The sequence below is a fragment of the Poecilia formosa genome, unplaced genomic scaffold (genome assembly GCF_000485575.1).
Source record: "Poecilia formosa unplaced genomic scaffold, Poecilia_formosa-5.1.2 Scaffold376, whole genome shotgun sequence".
Classification (NCBI taxonomy): domain Eukaryota; kingdom Metazoa; phylum Chordata; class Actinopteri; order Cyprinodontiformes; family Poeciliidae; genus Poecilia; species Poecilia formosa.
Genome location: NW_006800315.1, coordinates 469,553 through 485,073, shown reverse-complemented (window position 1 = coordinate 485,073; position 15,521 = coordinate 469,553). Strand labels below are relative to the sequence as shown.

General features: G+C 45.5%; 1 protein-coding gene and 1 long non-coding RNA gene across 4 annotated transcripts in view; one reads left to right on the top strand and one right to left on the bottom strand.

Moving 5' to 3' along the window:
* Nucleotides 1–12,117, bottom strand: part of LOC103154215 (uncharacterized) — a 16,735-nt gene extending 4,618 nt beyond the window's left edge. Inside the window, exons 1-5 of one of the 3 annotated variants that reach the window (XM_016662505.1) lie at nt 11,316–12,117; nt 10,943–11,156; nt 5,237–9,074; nt 2,011–2,128; nt 131–949 (exon numbers count right to left, since the gene is read on the bottom strand). In XM_016662505.1, the coding sequence (XP_016517991.1) occupies nt 131–949; nt 2,011–2,128; nt 5,237–8,489 (4,190 nt within the window). In that variant the 5' untranslated portion in view covers nt 8,490–9,074; nt 10,943–11,156; nt 11,316–12,117. The other 2 variants (XM_016662504.1, XM_016662506.1) reach the window with 2 other exon arrangements.
* Nucleotides 2,135–13,819, top strand: LOC107833381 (uncharacterized). The gene is made up of 3 exons (XR_001659126.1): nt 2,135–3,687; nt 13,493–13,677; nt 13,759–13,819. It is a non-coding gene; the product is annotated as an uncharacterized LOC107833381 (long non-coding RNA).
* The last annotated feature ends 1,702 nt before the right edge of the window (nt 13,820–15,521 follow it).

Genomic DNA, 15,521 nt, shown 5'->3' with positions numbered 1-15,521 from the left:
CTTGAAAATTAGAGAAATTGTACTGGATGGATGGTTGGATGGATGGATGGATGGATGGTTGGATGGATGGATGGATGGATGGATGGATGGATGGATGGATGGATGGATGGATGGATGCCTCTCTACCTACTTGCCACCATACGGTGCAGTTCCAGCGGGGCCCAGCAGGAGGCATGCTGGAGCAGCAAGGTAGACGAAGCTGTCGGTGCAGAGGAAGTCTCCCTCCTCTGGTTTCTGTGGAGCAATGGTGGCCATCTTAGGGTCTGTGGTGGGTCCCTCAGCTTCGGTGCTTCCTGCTTGTATCTGGATGTTGTGCTCCTTTGCATCATGGGTAGAAATCTCTTTAAGTCCTGCAGCTTCACCTTTGGGCAGAGGTCTTGCAGACACGGCGAGGTAGACGAAGCTGTCTGATTGGACGAAGGGATCCACGTCCCCGCAGTCCAGGCCTGAGCTTCTCAGTGGCTTCTGGTACGGATCTAGAAGGTGTTTGATTTGTTGCTTGGAAGGAGAAAGAGGAAGGGGCGGGTCCATGCCCATCACGGTTACTTTCTTCCTGGGTGGCACTTCCTGCCTCTGGGGGGCAGTGAACGAGACCTTTATGTCAGGTTGCTCTGCTGGAGGGTCATCCTGGTCCACGCCGGCGTCTCCACACCCTGAGTCCTCTCCGCCGCCGTGTCCGTCCACATCTTCATAGGATGGTGTGTTGAGCAGCGAAGGGTAACACCACTGGAGCTCGGAGCTCTCCTCCCTTCCCCACTCCTTCAAGCCTCCATCATCCATATCTTTCTCTAGTGAAGTGTTGCTGCTGCCCAGTTCAGAGTCGCTGATTGGCTGGTCGCTGTCAGAGCCGCCATCCTCCTGGCTCTGATTGGATAAGGAGAGAAAGACGCCACTGGAGTCAGACTCCAATGTCAGGTTGGAGTCCGGAGAGCTGTCCTCCTTATTGGAGCTGGAGAGAAAACACAAAGCAGTCGATGAGTCCACTGGGCTGTCAGAACAGTACCAACCTACTTAGTGAGGCCAAGGCCATGCTTTCATCTTGATGATGTCATGCTCAGGTGGACAGATAGCTGATCAGCAGCAGCTTGTAGAGTGGCTGGGACATGTGTCTGCCTTTATCCACTGGCAGGGCGCTTATCAGGAGGCTGATTGCCACCAAGCCCATTTTTCAGGCAGTCTTTCCCCAACTACTGCAGATTCAATCACTTTTCTCTGCCTTTCCTGTGTGTCTCTCAGTCTGTCTGCTCCTGACACCTGTTCTCAGAGGCATGGTTCATTTTGTTCATATTGTTCATTTTGTTCTGGATAAAGGTTCCCAGAACAATATGAACCATGCTTCTGACTGCCCATGCAAGCAAAAGGCAGGCTGACTCATCAAAGATCTTCCTGCAGGGCTATGAAGGGATTTTTACAGACATCCCATCATTTCAAAGTAGCTTATTGTGGCATTGAAATTAACTTCAGTGTTATTTCCTCATTTTGCTAAATGAACAGAAACGCTGCAGATACAGCAAGACAGGAACTTCCAGTCAGGTGTTTAATCAGAAGAGTGAGGTCTCCCGGAACCAGAACTTTACCAAACCCAAAATTTCTGGACAAGCACCTAACAGTCTGCAGCATAACCAGGCATCATGTCCATCCAGGTCCCAGGAGCTGCCAGCCTGGTATATTGGTGGATGTTGTTTACTGTCCAATCAGGAAAACACTGAAAACCTGTTATGTCATAACTGAAGCATGTCCAATATTAGTCTGAGAAGAATACTTTTTGAAGAACAATGTTAGAACCTTTCAGCTAAATTTGTGGTGTGCCTCAAGGCTCCATGTTTAGCTTCCATATGTTTCTGAATTTAAATAGACTTACATATGGAGTGTTAACAGTTTTTCAGTGTGAGAAATCAATATTCCAAAATTCTAATTAAAAGAGGTACAAAACAATGCAAGATGAAAACATTTATGAAGAAATATATCAGACAGAGTAACTAACAAAAAATATCTTTGTTCAGGAATTACCTTGGTCCAGCAGTGGGGGTGCTGGCAGATTTAGTTGACCAGTCACTAGTTGACCTGTCGGTGTCGGTTGGTGTCATCGCATTCAGCTCCAGACTGACCTGGGATCTGCTGCTAACGCCTGAAAGTACAAGAAAGCAGGAGACACATGAGACCCAGACAGCTCAGGGTTCACCTGATGGGTTTCATTCAAACCCTGTCCAAATGACTGGACGGATGGACGGACGGACAGATGGGTGGTCACAGGTCCCCCTTCAACTGTTACCCTCCGCCTTTTCCCTGATACAGCGACCTGGTTGATGCGACTGGCCATGCGGCCACGTCGCTCACCTGGGCGGTCTGTGCTGGGACCCCCACCTGCCATTACCCCCTGTGGCTGCAGGCTCAGGCACCCATGTATCATGTTATTTGTTTGTTTGTTCTTGTGATGGGCTGTACTTAAGCAAATTTCATTGTCCTTCTGTACGATGACAGTAAAGACTGATTGATTGATTGATTGATTGATTGATTGATTGATTGATTGATTGATTGATTGATTGATTGATTGATTGATTGATTGTAGTAGGGCTAAAATGATTCCTCGAATGATTCGAGTAAATTCCTCTAGGAAAATTTACTCGAGCTTCGTTAAATTATGTTTTATTATTTAGCGCACCGTGTTCTGGCCGGAACATTATTTGCGTTGTGCAGAGCTCTGACTTAAGTGTTAGCGGCATAACGTCCAATCTTCAAGTTCGGCCCGTGGGGATTTTATTGATTAATGATAATTCCGGGTTTTCATCGTTTTCGGGAACCAATAAACATCCTTAAATAACCGGAGCGATCCGGGAGTCCGGCAGCCTTTCTGCTCCGGAGCTGCTGGTTCAGAGCTGAGGAGGATTTCTACAGGCAGAGACTGAACACGGCGGGCGGCTGATGCTGACGAACCGGAAAATGAATGTCACGTCATCCCGGTCTGAACCAACGGGAGGCGGAACATGGCTGGTAGAGGAGCTTCTGAGAGGGATGGACGGAGGAGCCGAATCCCGGAACATGAACAGAAAAGCTATAAATGTTTGGTCAAGTTGAGAGTTCATCTGTTAAACTGACTGGAAATGAACACATGAACTAAAAGCTGGATTATAGACATTTTAAAATATATATATAAGCGTATTTGTGAGCCTGCGTCTTTATTATTAAATTGATTATAATTTCAGATAAATTCTTCAGGTTAACCTAGAAAGTGAGCTGTTGTTGTTACAGGTTGATTTTCTAAACTACAGTAAAATAACTTAGGGAAGCTCAAATATGAAAAATTTGATATATACGACAGTAATACTGCTGTTACACTAGATTTACCAATATTTTATTTTATAGGTTTTTATCCGATTTGTTGATTAATTGTAAGAAAAATCAATAGATTACTCGATTACTAAAATATTTGTTTACAACAACCCTAGATTGTAGCTTGGCCTGCCAGCAAGCAACCGATCGGCAGATAGGTTCCGGTTCTGCCAGAGAACAGCAGCATAACATTGTTCTCTGCTTTACAGAATAAACTTTCAGAAACCTGAGGCTATCCGTGTAGTGATGACACATCCTACCAAACTGGGAGGAAAAACGATGTCATTGTTGCTATGGCAACGTGATGTTGATCCAAAAAGTCACCATGGTTAATTATGCATCATTCGGATTGGGGATGTAAGCATTTAGACCAAGGCACTGTATCAAAACACAATTTATTTCATTGGAGGATGAATAACTCCCAAAAGTGACAAAGAGATTGAATGTAAAAATAAAGGACAGAAACTGTTTAATATAGAAATACTGAATATTTTCTGCAAAATGGTTGCAGCATACAGTGTGACTGAATGTATCTGATCCATGTAGTTAAACAGCAATATCATAAAAGCTACAGATGTCCAGTTTAAACTGAGGCAGAAAATGCTGAATATCATCATTTTACAAATGATGTCTGTTTATTTATTTAGTCAATAGAAACATTTTTTGTAATCAAAAAAACATTAGCTCTTGTGTGATTTATTGCTATTCGACTAATCATGACTAAGAAGCAACTTTTGAATAAAATAATAAAATGATCAGATCTGTCACTTTAGACTGTTAGTTACTGAAGTGATTTGTAATTAGGTTGATATATTTTATTTAACTTGAGTGTAGGACGATTACATTAATATAACTCATCCAACACCTTTTAATTATTCAAATGTTATTATTTCTCCAGGCTCTGTGTGAGGTAGAGTACCAAATATCTTTAGTCAGGTTGATTAATCAATCCCAGATCAATTAGTATCTGCATCCATCCATCCAATCGTTGTCTACAGCCCCTTTTCAGGTTAGTGAGGTATTGGGGTGTCTATCTCCCTCAGTCCATCACAGGCCCAGAGAATATTCCTGTAATTTTAAAAAAGTTTAATTGAAACATGAGTTTGTTCTAGTTTTTCTCTGTCACCATCTGTCAAGATGGGACCGGCTATAAAGGGAGCCATTCCTTCCTACTGTTACCTCATGCTTTCTCAGGAGGAGTTGCTGAGTCAGTTGAATGTACATTGAGAACCTTTTACCACCTGCCACTAATGATCTGCTGAATGTAGTTGTTTTATAATTACAATTTCATGGATCTGTATGAGATATGAGGTTAAGGCTTCCACATACTCAGGCGTGCTTCATTCTAAGGAAGGTCTGCGCCTATTAGCGGCGGAGTCAGTGTGGACTCAAGGATGAAGTCCGCCAGACACAAGGTATTTATTTATGACCGCGGACGTGTACCCAGTGTTGGTGGGAAATGGTGTTCACATTGAACTGTTTTAGTATGCAACACTGAGATAAGTTTGAGTGTTGGACACAACTAGTCGAAGGATGCACAGCATCTGGGGCTGCGGCTCTGTCCAGTGGCTGCCCTAGTGGAGAAGAAACTTGTCTAAGTCCCCAGCTACCTCACCAAGCATCCATTTGAAATGTGGGTAATGACGGAATTTGTCAAGCAAAATCTAGGTAATCAGTATTCTTGACATCTCAACCATGTGAAGGCAACATGCGCAGAGTCTGCGCATCTGACAGAATTTGCTCGGTAAGCCCAAGAATGTGGGAGCCTTTAGACTTGCAAAGTGCATTGAGATGACAACAAACTAAAATGAAGGTGAATCTTGAGCTAAATGAAGGCTAAACAGGACGGATTATATCAAACGTAGGAAGACTGAACTCAACCATAGATATGTTACATGTGCGGTACCTGTGTGAAGGGGAGCTTTGTCTCTTTGTGGCCCGGGATGTGTTTGGTACATGTCGCCTCGTTCCCTTCCTGGTTCCATCAGCGAATGGTACACATCCCGTTGGGGCTGCGACAGATCCAGGTGTTCCAGGTCCGAGTCCAACTCCCGGGCCCTCCTTTCCAACTCCGTCAGGCTGAGCTCTGAGGCTGCTGAGGAGGGAGGATGAGAGCCCCCAAAGCCGATGGGTGGCCTGAGGAGAGGCCATCGCTGCAGGGAGCCTGAAGGGGACTCTGGATCTCCTCCTTCTTCTCCACCTGCTTCCCGTTTTTCCCAGTCATTATTCCAAAGAGTGTTGACCATGTCAAGAACCGCATCCCAACCCTCTACTCCTCCTTCCTCTCCAAGAGTTAGTACTTGTTGGCCATCCACCTCCAGTTTCTCTGTATGTAGTTTTGCTTCTACCTCCTCTTTTGGACCAACTTTAATCTTTATCCCTTGATCCTCCACTTGTTCAGGCTTTACTTCAACATCCATCTCTTTTTCCTCTTTCTTGTTTTTAGCAACATCTGTCTGGAGATTTTCTTCCACGTTTATCTTTGTCTTATGTTGTTTGGTTTCCTCCACAACTACCTTCTCATTCTTCAGGGTTTCTTCTCTCTTCTCCTCCTTTCCTTTGTTTTCCTCTTTCTCTGCCTTGTTCCTACTCTCCCCCCCTCGTTTGTCCCGACTTCTCGACCTCCTGTGTTCCTCTTGCTCTCTGCAGACTCTCCAGTGCTCCAGGTTCTGCTCCCTGAGAGATGCCCGGCCTACCAAACCGCTCCCCTGTCCAGGCTCTGGGTGAGCAGCTTCCCTCAGTGAGCATCGCCCTACAATAGGGTTCATCAGATTTGATAATGGATTCTCTGAACCATGCCGTAGGTGTGGATGCCTCTTCTCCAGGGCTGACAAGACAGAAGGGAGTGGGGGGAGGATAGGAAGATTGTGGAGCGCCCCTCCCTGGCGGACAGTCCTCTTTCGGACTATGATTCTGCGAGGCCAGGTGGACTCGATGTCCTCAGGTGGTCCAGCTGATTCAAAGTCTTCCAGCTGTTTGCTTTCTCGGGGGCTCAGTACTCCCGGACGCAGCCCAGTGGCTGTGCCTGGTCGAGACCTGGAGCAGGACTTGGATGATTTGGACTTGGATCTTGAGTTTTTCCCAGCTTGACCTGACTTGGGTTTACCAGAATCCTCAAGCTTTCGCTCTGCTTGATCTGCAGGAGCAGCTTCTGGTTTATCTGCTGCCACGGAGCTTACCTGAAGTTCACTTGTACTTTCAGCTTGATTGACAGTTTCACTCTCTTTTACTTCTCCATGACTGATCCTAGTTTCTGCTTCTGGCTCAGAAACAAGAGCAATCTCAGCATCAGCTTTAGCTTGTACACTGGAGTCAGATGTTAAATCAATATTAGACTGTGATTCAGGTTCAACCTCTGTTCCAACTTTGTTCTCTGGCTGTTGGAAGTGACCTATACCCCCAAAATCAAGCTCCGACTTGGTTTCAGGAACAGGAGCAGCTTCAACTTGAACTTTGTCTGCAGAACCAGCAATCTTCTCAGCGACACTCTTGCCTGAGTGTTCAGGTAAACGCTCTTGTCTACTTGTAGCTCCGCCAGCTTTGGTAGACGTCCCTCTATGTCCTCCCTTATTCTCTGTCCCTGACTGCACTTTTCCCTCCAAATCCCGACCTCCTGCCCGAGTTTTCACCTGAGAGCCCATCCTCTTTTCAGGTAGATTCTTCACACTGGATCTGGATCCGTCATCGTATTTGTTCCAGCTTTCGGCTCGATGGTGCTCCTGGTTTAACGCTCTCATTTCCACCTCAGACATGTTTCCCATTAAGACTTCGCTGACTAACCTGGGCCCGCAACCAGATTTACCATCCACCAACACTAAACTAACACTCCCACTGTCGCACCTAGGTGGCATCCCTCCACCAACCCCTTCTGGTCCTACCTTTGACCCGGCTCGGCTCCTGCCCACTGCTCCAGTACCCATCCTGGGAGCGCCACTAGGGGACGGGGAGGGGGAAGGCTGGGGGAGCAGCAGAGGAGTTGTGTCCAAGCCGTGTTCAGACTCTATAAACACAGAGTCTCTGTCGGAGCGTAGAGGAACTGGTCGGCCATAACCAAACGTCCCAAAAGTGGATGTCTCCCTTCTCTCCCTCTCTCGGGCTCTCTCCCTCTCCAGCCTGCCCCTCTCCCTCTCTCTCTCCCACTCGCGCTGGGCCCAACCTCGCTCCATCTCTCGTTCCCGCTCCCTCTCCCAGTCCCTGTCGCGCTCGCTGCGGCCCCATCCACCACCTCGCTCACTCAGGTCTTGCTCCAGGTCATGGGCAGACAGTTGGACCAGTGCAGTCCTGTAGGGGGACCTTCTGAGCTCCTGGGGGGGGGACAGCCTCAGGCTTTGGGTTTGGGAGTAATGCCTGGGCTGCATCACACGGGGAGGAGAACAGCGCAGGCTCTGGCTCTGACTGGGACGAGGTTTGGCTGGGGAGAAGAACACCGGAGTGTGGTATCCTGAGGAGAGAGGTGAGCCGGAGAAAGGTGAAATGAGAGGGGAGGTTAGAGAGGAGGACTGACCCGGTCCTGGGTAGTGGCCTGGATTCAGGTAGCTGCCTCCCCCACGCTCTATCAGCTCCACTGCAGGAATCTCCACACACTCCAAGGGTTGAGGAGATGACATTGCTTTCCAGGAATGCCGGCTCTCTCTGCTCTTTGTGCTGTCTCCATGGTGAGGGTGGTGGTGATGGTGGTGCTTCTTTGATGAGGAGGACACTCCTGGAGCAGAAAAGGAGGACACAGAGGGAGAGACGGATCGATTGAAATGTCCTGGAGAGTGGCATCCATCTATGTCCTCCACTCCCAGCTTGAGTGAATCGTAGATGGCTCTCTCATCCAGGCGCCGAACGAAGGAAGGGTTTGGAGTTAAGGAGCGTGGCTGTGGATCAAACATGTCTGATCTGCTGACTCTCAGGGAGCCACTGGTGGAGTAGCTGAAGCTCCCGTCTCCCCCTCCGTCCCGCCTCACCGACCCCCCGGAGTGGTGGTGATGGCTGTCGATCTGCTGATTGATGCACATGGTGTCATAAATGGATCGCTGAGGGATATAGCCGTCGCCGTAACCCCCTTCCATCCCAACGTCCCGCCCTCCCACTCCCCCATCCCCAAGTCCATGTTTCTCCAGGCAGCAGGAGCTCTTCCTGAAACACCCAGGGCGGCTGAGAGGCTTGCCCATGATTGGTGCAGGGGGTTGGTGGGAGGCACGTCTAAAGCTTGAAGAATGAATTGTGAAGTCTTTAATTAACAAAATAAGAGTAGAACTGCTTTTCAAACCACTACTAACTGTCCAGGGTGTGCAGCTTCAGTCTCCAGAAAGACCATAAAAGCAGCAATTAAAGCCCCTTTTAGAAAATCCTTCTTGTTCTCCAGGGAAGAACTAAAAAATATTCCTGTTGTTTTCATGAGAAGTCAAAAGACTCTAAGTTTGGAAACATCCTTCTGTCAAAGGCTCCAGGACATGGGGACACTACAAACACCCTGAAGTCCAAACAGAATTCCACATTGAGAAATATTCCAATCAGATTCCAAAAGGTTGAAAACAGTTTTTTATTTCCACTGGAAAGCTCGTCTTCTCTTCCACTTTACTCACATTGTGACAGAATTTGTATTTGTTCTGCTTCTTTATTGTTCCCCTATCCTGATTAGAGCCAGTTAAATGTCTTTCCAGTAAAATGTTGGTTGAGAGACAAGAAACGACAAAGGATCGGATCCAGTCAGACCTGCTCCTCTCATTCTGCTGCTGTTTGATGATTAATGTCTCCTGCATAAGGAAGAAACAAAGCAGAGAAACATTATGGATGCCCTCCTAAAAATCTGCTTTCACTCTTTTAAATAGTATTCAGAACCTGATCCTGCTTGTGGAGCAACTTCCTAACAAATAAGGAGCTTTTCTACAGCACACTGGGCCCTATTGATTACAGAATTAGACTCACTAAAGTTAATTCAGCTTAGAATGAGTAAGCCTGGTGACATCAATCCATTATTCACTCATTAAAGCTGAGAAGTGGAGCTTTAAAGCTATTTGTGCTTTAAAGCTCCAGGGTAACTTACCCTCATAGAAAGGGGTTGACCTGATGGAAATGGGTTGACCTTAGGGAAATGGGTTGACTTGATGGAAAGAGATCCCAAACTAATCAAGCCTCACTGGGGGACTTTCACATTCATCTTGACTCTGAGGGTGATAGATTAAATGTAGCCTTTAAAGCTAGCTTAGACTCGATTGGCTTCGTTTGGAGAACTAGCTTATCATCGTACATTAGACGTGCTGTCATTTGACATGAAGAAATGCAGAAGTTCCCCATAACTGTCTGACCAGTTTTAATAATCTTTCATTTCATTTTCACTGAGTATTCCAAGCCATTTTCTGATATAAACTGTCATTATATCAGATCTTTATCAGACAAAGCTTTAAAAGCCTTTTAGGAATCTCCTCCATGTTTCATTTCCTCTGAATCCCAGGGAGTAATTTAATCTTTAGTCCTTCTCTAACTGACGTTCATAGTGTTAATTCATTGAGTTAAAAAAGATAAATGTCCATAGCAGGTTGGCTCCTTGCTTTATCTCTGAACTGGGATTAAATTATCCTCCAGTAATAAAGTAAAGACCCTCTGAGTTATTTTAACCAGGACATGTCATTTTATCCCATATTTAGATTGTTCTACAAGTTCCTCCTTTAATCTCTGGGATATTGCCTAAATTCTAAACATCCTGTCCAGCAGTGAAGCTGATAATCCATGATCTAATCCATGACTCTGTTCCTTCAGGCTGAACTCTTCACTATCAGGAAGTTAAAATCCTTCATCTGATCCAAAATGCTGCAGCAGAGTTCTGATGGAAACCAGAACCAGATCAGGTTCTGCTGTTTAGATTCACAGCTCCCTGATAACCCAGATTATAATTTCACATAGAAAACCTCAATAACCAGATCCATCAGAAACCTGATCGGTCCAGAGGTTCCAACCAAAACCATTTGGTAGCAGTCTGCAGGTTTTGTATGTTCTAAGTGTTAGAAGCTGGTCTGTGTTCTGATTGGCTGGTTCCTTCCTGAGGTGTCGGCTGCCATGATGCTGCCACCACCTGATGATTCCACTGTTAATGTTTTACTTTCATGAATATCAGAAATAATCCAACATCATCTGGTTCTTCTTCTGGTTTGTCGTCTCTAACCTGCTGGTCCTGAACCCAGTTCTGGCTCTTGTTCTGGAAGTTTCTTTCTGTTAATGGAGTTTTTCCTCTCCACTGTCGCCACATGCATACTCAGCATGAGGAATTGCTATAAAGTCAACAACATAATGCCAGCGCCTCCTGCTGGTCAGGAGGAGTGGTCCTGAACTAATTGATCTTTCTGAACTGATTAACTGGAACCAATCAGAATCTCTGATGATTTTCTTTCAGACGATATTAGCTGTGAAGTGGCGCTTCTTAAATAAACTGAATTGAATGATGAACGACCATCTTCCCATTGAATCCCTTCCAAGATTTAGTTCTAAATGACTAAAGATCCATAATCCCAGCAGCTGAACAACTAAAGATCACATCTCAACATTTGTGTCTCTGGACAGCAGCGTTAAATTTAGACGTCCTGGTGATTCCTGTGGGGAACTTTGAGGAAGTTAGAGGAACACCTACAGCCGCGCTCACACACTGACAGAGCTGTGTGTGTGTGTGTGTGGGGGGTGGGGGGGGGTGAAGTTGGATTAAGCCTGATGACATAGTTTCCAATGGAAGCTGCTTGGATCCTGGAGCAGGAGCTGGAATGACGGATGATTCCCTCTGATGACATCAGAACCTCAGAGGAGGAAAGTTGGATGAAGTCGCTCAGAACCAGTCGAACCACAATTACCTTAAAATGGAAACCATTTCAAATAATTCATTTCATTGCGGATTCAGAAGAGTCCATCTGTGTCAAAGGAGCCTATTGATAGCAGAAAGCGTCTCCTGCTGCTGCCACCACCTGCCGACCCCCCCTCCCTCTGCCCCATATCGATTAAAGAGTCTGAACCTTGCCGTTGCCGTTGTTGTTGCCCTCGTCATCGTCGTCTCGGTCGCTGAAGCCGTCTGTGAATCCGGCTCTCTGCTCTCGTCTTCAGCATCTTCTGCTCCTCTGCTGCATCCTCTTCGTCTTCCTCCTCTTGCTCCTCTTCCTCCGCCGTAGCTCTGTTTTTCTGGCGTTCCTCTCCCTCCCTCTCTGCTGTGAATCATGCCTTCTGTCAGAGGAAGCTTTTTTCTTTCTCTTTTTTTGACAAGCGCTCTCTGCCAACCAACACACCGACGCAAACCCTCCTCCTCCTGCTCTCCCTTCCAGTTTTTATTTACCTCCCCTCCCTCCATCACTCCTCTCTTCCTCTCCTTCTCTCTGCCTCCTATTTGCAGCTTTAAGGGCTTTAAAGGCTTCAGAGCCACAAAATTCCCTCTTTCCATCTCCATCTGTTCTTTCTCTGTCTCCCTTCTTTACCCTTTATTCACCAACATTTCTATTTTCTGATCCAATTTACTTAAATCTATCTATCTATCTATCTATCTATCTATCTATCTATCTATCTATCTATCTATCTATCTATCTATCCTTTGCTCAGTCTCCCACACACTCTTTTCCTCTGCAGCTCTCTCCATCCTCTCGTACCTCTCGGTTTGCCCTCTCCCTCCCACTCTTCACCTCGGCGTTAATGCAACACGCATCGCTGTGGAGGCGGCAGCAGCAGAGTTACAGCAAAGAAAGAGCAACAATGGATCCTCACATGTTGAGCAGAGCTGTTTAAAAGCATCGTGATCATCAGCATCGTTTGTCCTTTCCTCCTCGCTTACCTGTGTGGTCAGTGCATTGATGGTTCACCTGCAAAGTCTCATTGGAGGAAGAACACTGCCAGCTAGCAGCTAGCAGGAGCAGCTGTGATTGGTCACAGTAACACTCTTTATCCTCCAGAAACCACAGAATGAAGAAGAGACTTCAACGAATGAACAGCAACTAAAACTCTGACAGAACCAAACCCAACCATTTAAATATCCACCACAACTTTGAAGAACTCTGATGGGACTTGGACTGTAACTGACAACATGAATGCAAAACAAAATCAATCTGAGTTCATTCAGAAACAATCAAACTCGCCGTTTCTAAAACTATTCAGACACCACAAACACAAGCTGGCAGGCTGGCTTACCAGACTGCTCCAGTACTGGACTGGTTCCAGTCTGACATAAAGAACTGGGATTTAGTTTTTCAATAGGAAACATCACATCTGTCGCTTGACAGAAGTCACATGTTGGGTTCCACAAGGCTCAGTCCTCGAACCTCTCTCTGTATGTGTGTCATAACTGGCTCAGGTTATGACAGGAAATAAGAGCAGTTACCATGACGACGCCGATGATACACAGCTCTACATTATGATGTCACCAGGTGACCTTTGACTCCGTCTGGTCACTGAACAGATGCTGAGAACAGATAAATGGGTACATGAGACAAAATTTTCTGAACAGAAACTGAAGTTATTAAAGAGATACGATCTAGAGTTATATATCTAGAGCGGGGGTGTCCAAAGTTGGTCCTTGAGGCCCGGCATCCTGCGTGTTTTAGTTCTCTCCCTGGTTTAGCTCACCTGGATCCAATGATGGCTCATTAAAGGCCTGAGAACATTGACATGCTGTGGAGATTGTTACTACCACCAGGGAGAAAACTAAAACATGCAGGATGCCAGGCCTCCAGGACCGACTTTGGGCACCCCTGATCTAGAGCAATAAATCTAGAGTTACAGATCTATGTCAACGCACATCTTCAGTTCTTCCAGGTAGAAGCGGGAGATTGGTTTAACCTCTGACTTGAACTTTCAGAGCCACAGAAAGACGGTTCTAGAGTCGGCACAAAGTCAGATCTTGGCGCAACATGGATGTACTAAACAAGAAATAGAGGTTCAAGCTAGCATGGAGCAGAGAGCGCCCCCCACTGGAGTTTTGGAGTCTGACTTTTCTCATGCTTCCAGTAAGGCACAGACCCACCAGTCTAATCTGATTCAGCTGATATGTTTCCATCTCCTTTTTAACTCTGTTTTTTTTTTTTTTTTTTGCTTGGCTTAGCCTGCCTTACCTTGAATCTTAACTGATTTACTTTTCATATCTTTGACTTTCCCTGTATTAGCCTACCTGACCATAACTCACCTCTGCTTATCTTATTTTTGTTCAATCCAGGGTGGGTTAGGGTTGGTTGCTGTTTTCCCCCTTTCTCCACCAGAGGGCGCCAAGAGGTTGATTTCTGGAGAGCATGACAGGCGGCTGCCGGTTTACCTGCACACCTGAAAGTCATCTGATCATCTGGAGGAGTGTAAGAGGAAGGAGCAGCCAACACTTCTTTGCCAGAGTGTCAGCCAGTAATGGTACTTCAGGCCTCAGAGTTTTCTCCTTGTGGTTACCTTGTTGTGAACTTCCTAGTGATTCTTTGTGTGCCTCCTCCTCAGGTGAACCCTCGTGACGTCGTGGATGTTACCCACAGATGCCTGAGTTCCATTGACGCCCTCGTTAGTGATGGGCAAATGAAGCCTCATGAAGCAATGAACCTTTCCAGCCCTTTGGTTTGCAAAACTCACTAGTGACATCTGCTGGTGAAACTGTAACAGCCTTGTCACTCAGTTGGATCATACTTCCAAAAACTACTAAATGTAGTATTGTCACTAAGTTTTCATCAAACTCATGTTTAGTAACAGGTGAATCACTGAAACCATATTTAATTGTCATATGTTTTAATTATTAAAATGATTTCTAGCCAATCTAATCCTGGTTTATGTTGAACGTCAGTGGTTGTGTTGGGTTTTCTTTTATATCATAGACAGATTTGACAATAAAGACATTTGATGTTTTAGTGTCTTGAGAGTGCAGTGCATGTTGGGACATTCGCTTTTTTTTGGATTTCTAATTGGCTCTGATCCCCCATATTTGGCTACATGTTGAATTTTAGTTCTGCAACAGGATTAAATCTGTTTCTGCTGTGCAAGACTGATATATCTTTGCTAATCAGACTACAAATAATAGTGGAACTTTGCAGAAGGTGAGAAATTGGGAGGTGGAGGGTTAATTATTATCTAAGAAGATTTTTACAGTGACCTTGCAGTATTTTATCTCAAAGTATTCCCAGATGTCAGATTTTCCTCTTGCTGGCTCCATTTAAGAAAATCAAGTTTATTTGTGTAGCACGTTTCAACAACAATGCAGTTCAAAGAGATTTACATCATAAAATCACAAAAATATAGTTATAAAAAAACAACATAACCTACAATTGATAAAACCAGTAACAAACATTACATTTTGATGAGTGCCATCATCAATACACATCAACTATGTTGGTCAATGTTCATTTTATTTGGCCACTGAAGACAAATATTCTCTTCTGATGAGAGACCAAATGGACAACTACCCATGACACAGCAAGGCTCATCGTGCTTTTATTTTGAAAACCGACACGCAAAATGAAGCAGTCACGTGACCCATGCAATGCGAGGCTTCGTTTGTTGCCAGTCACGTGGTTTTCAGTAAGACAACACAAGCCTCGAAGCCTGGATTCAGAAGGCCCATCACTAGCCCTCACCGTTTCCCAAACCTTCCAGGATCTCTCAAGTTGGCTGTTTCCGTCGCTCTTCTCATCTGGAAACTCAAGAACTTACCTGTCCGTTCTCCACCACTGTCCCTCCGTCAGCCTAGCAACAAGCCCTCCACCTTGATCTCCACCCTGGTAACCATAGTAACCTCCTCCTGGCTCAGTTCTCCACAAACCCAAGTAAGACCAGTCCTGTTTTCACATTTCTTATTCCACACATTCCTCAAACTCACCTTCACTTTTCTTCTGCTCCAGTGATCCAGAACCCTGTTGCCGCCGCTTGGACCCGCAGTTCTGATTGTTTTGTTATTCTTTTCAATAAACCCTTTAACTGATTTCTGTTCTCCGCCTGGTGTTTCTGCATGTGGGTTAGAAAGTTGGAACCCATCATGACAATTTTAGCTTGATTTATCCTACCTTACTGCCCTAGCTTCCCTGAGCTTAGCCTGTCTTATCTTATAGGGCCTTGTCTTTTGTAGTTTACCTTAAATTAATGATCGCATCCTGACTCATGTCCTACCTATGTTAGTGTTTCTCTCCTCAACTTGCCCTGACTTATCTCTGCATCTCATATCAGTGTATTTTTTTTATTTTTTGCTCACCTTAGCTTAGAGTTTGCTGCTATATTTA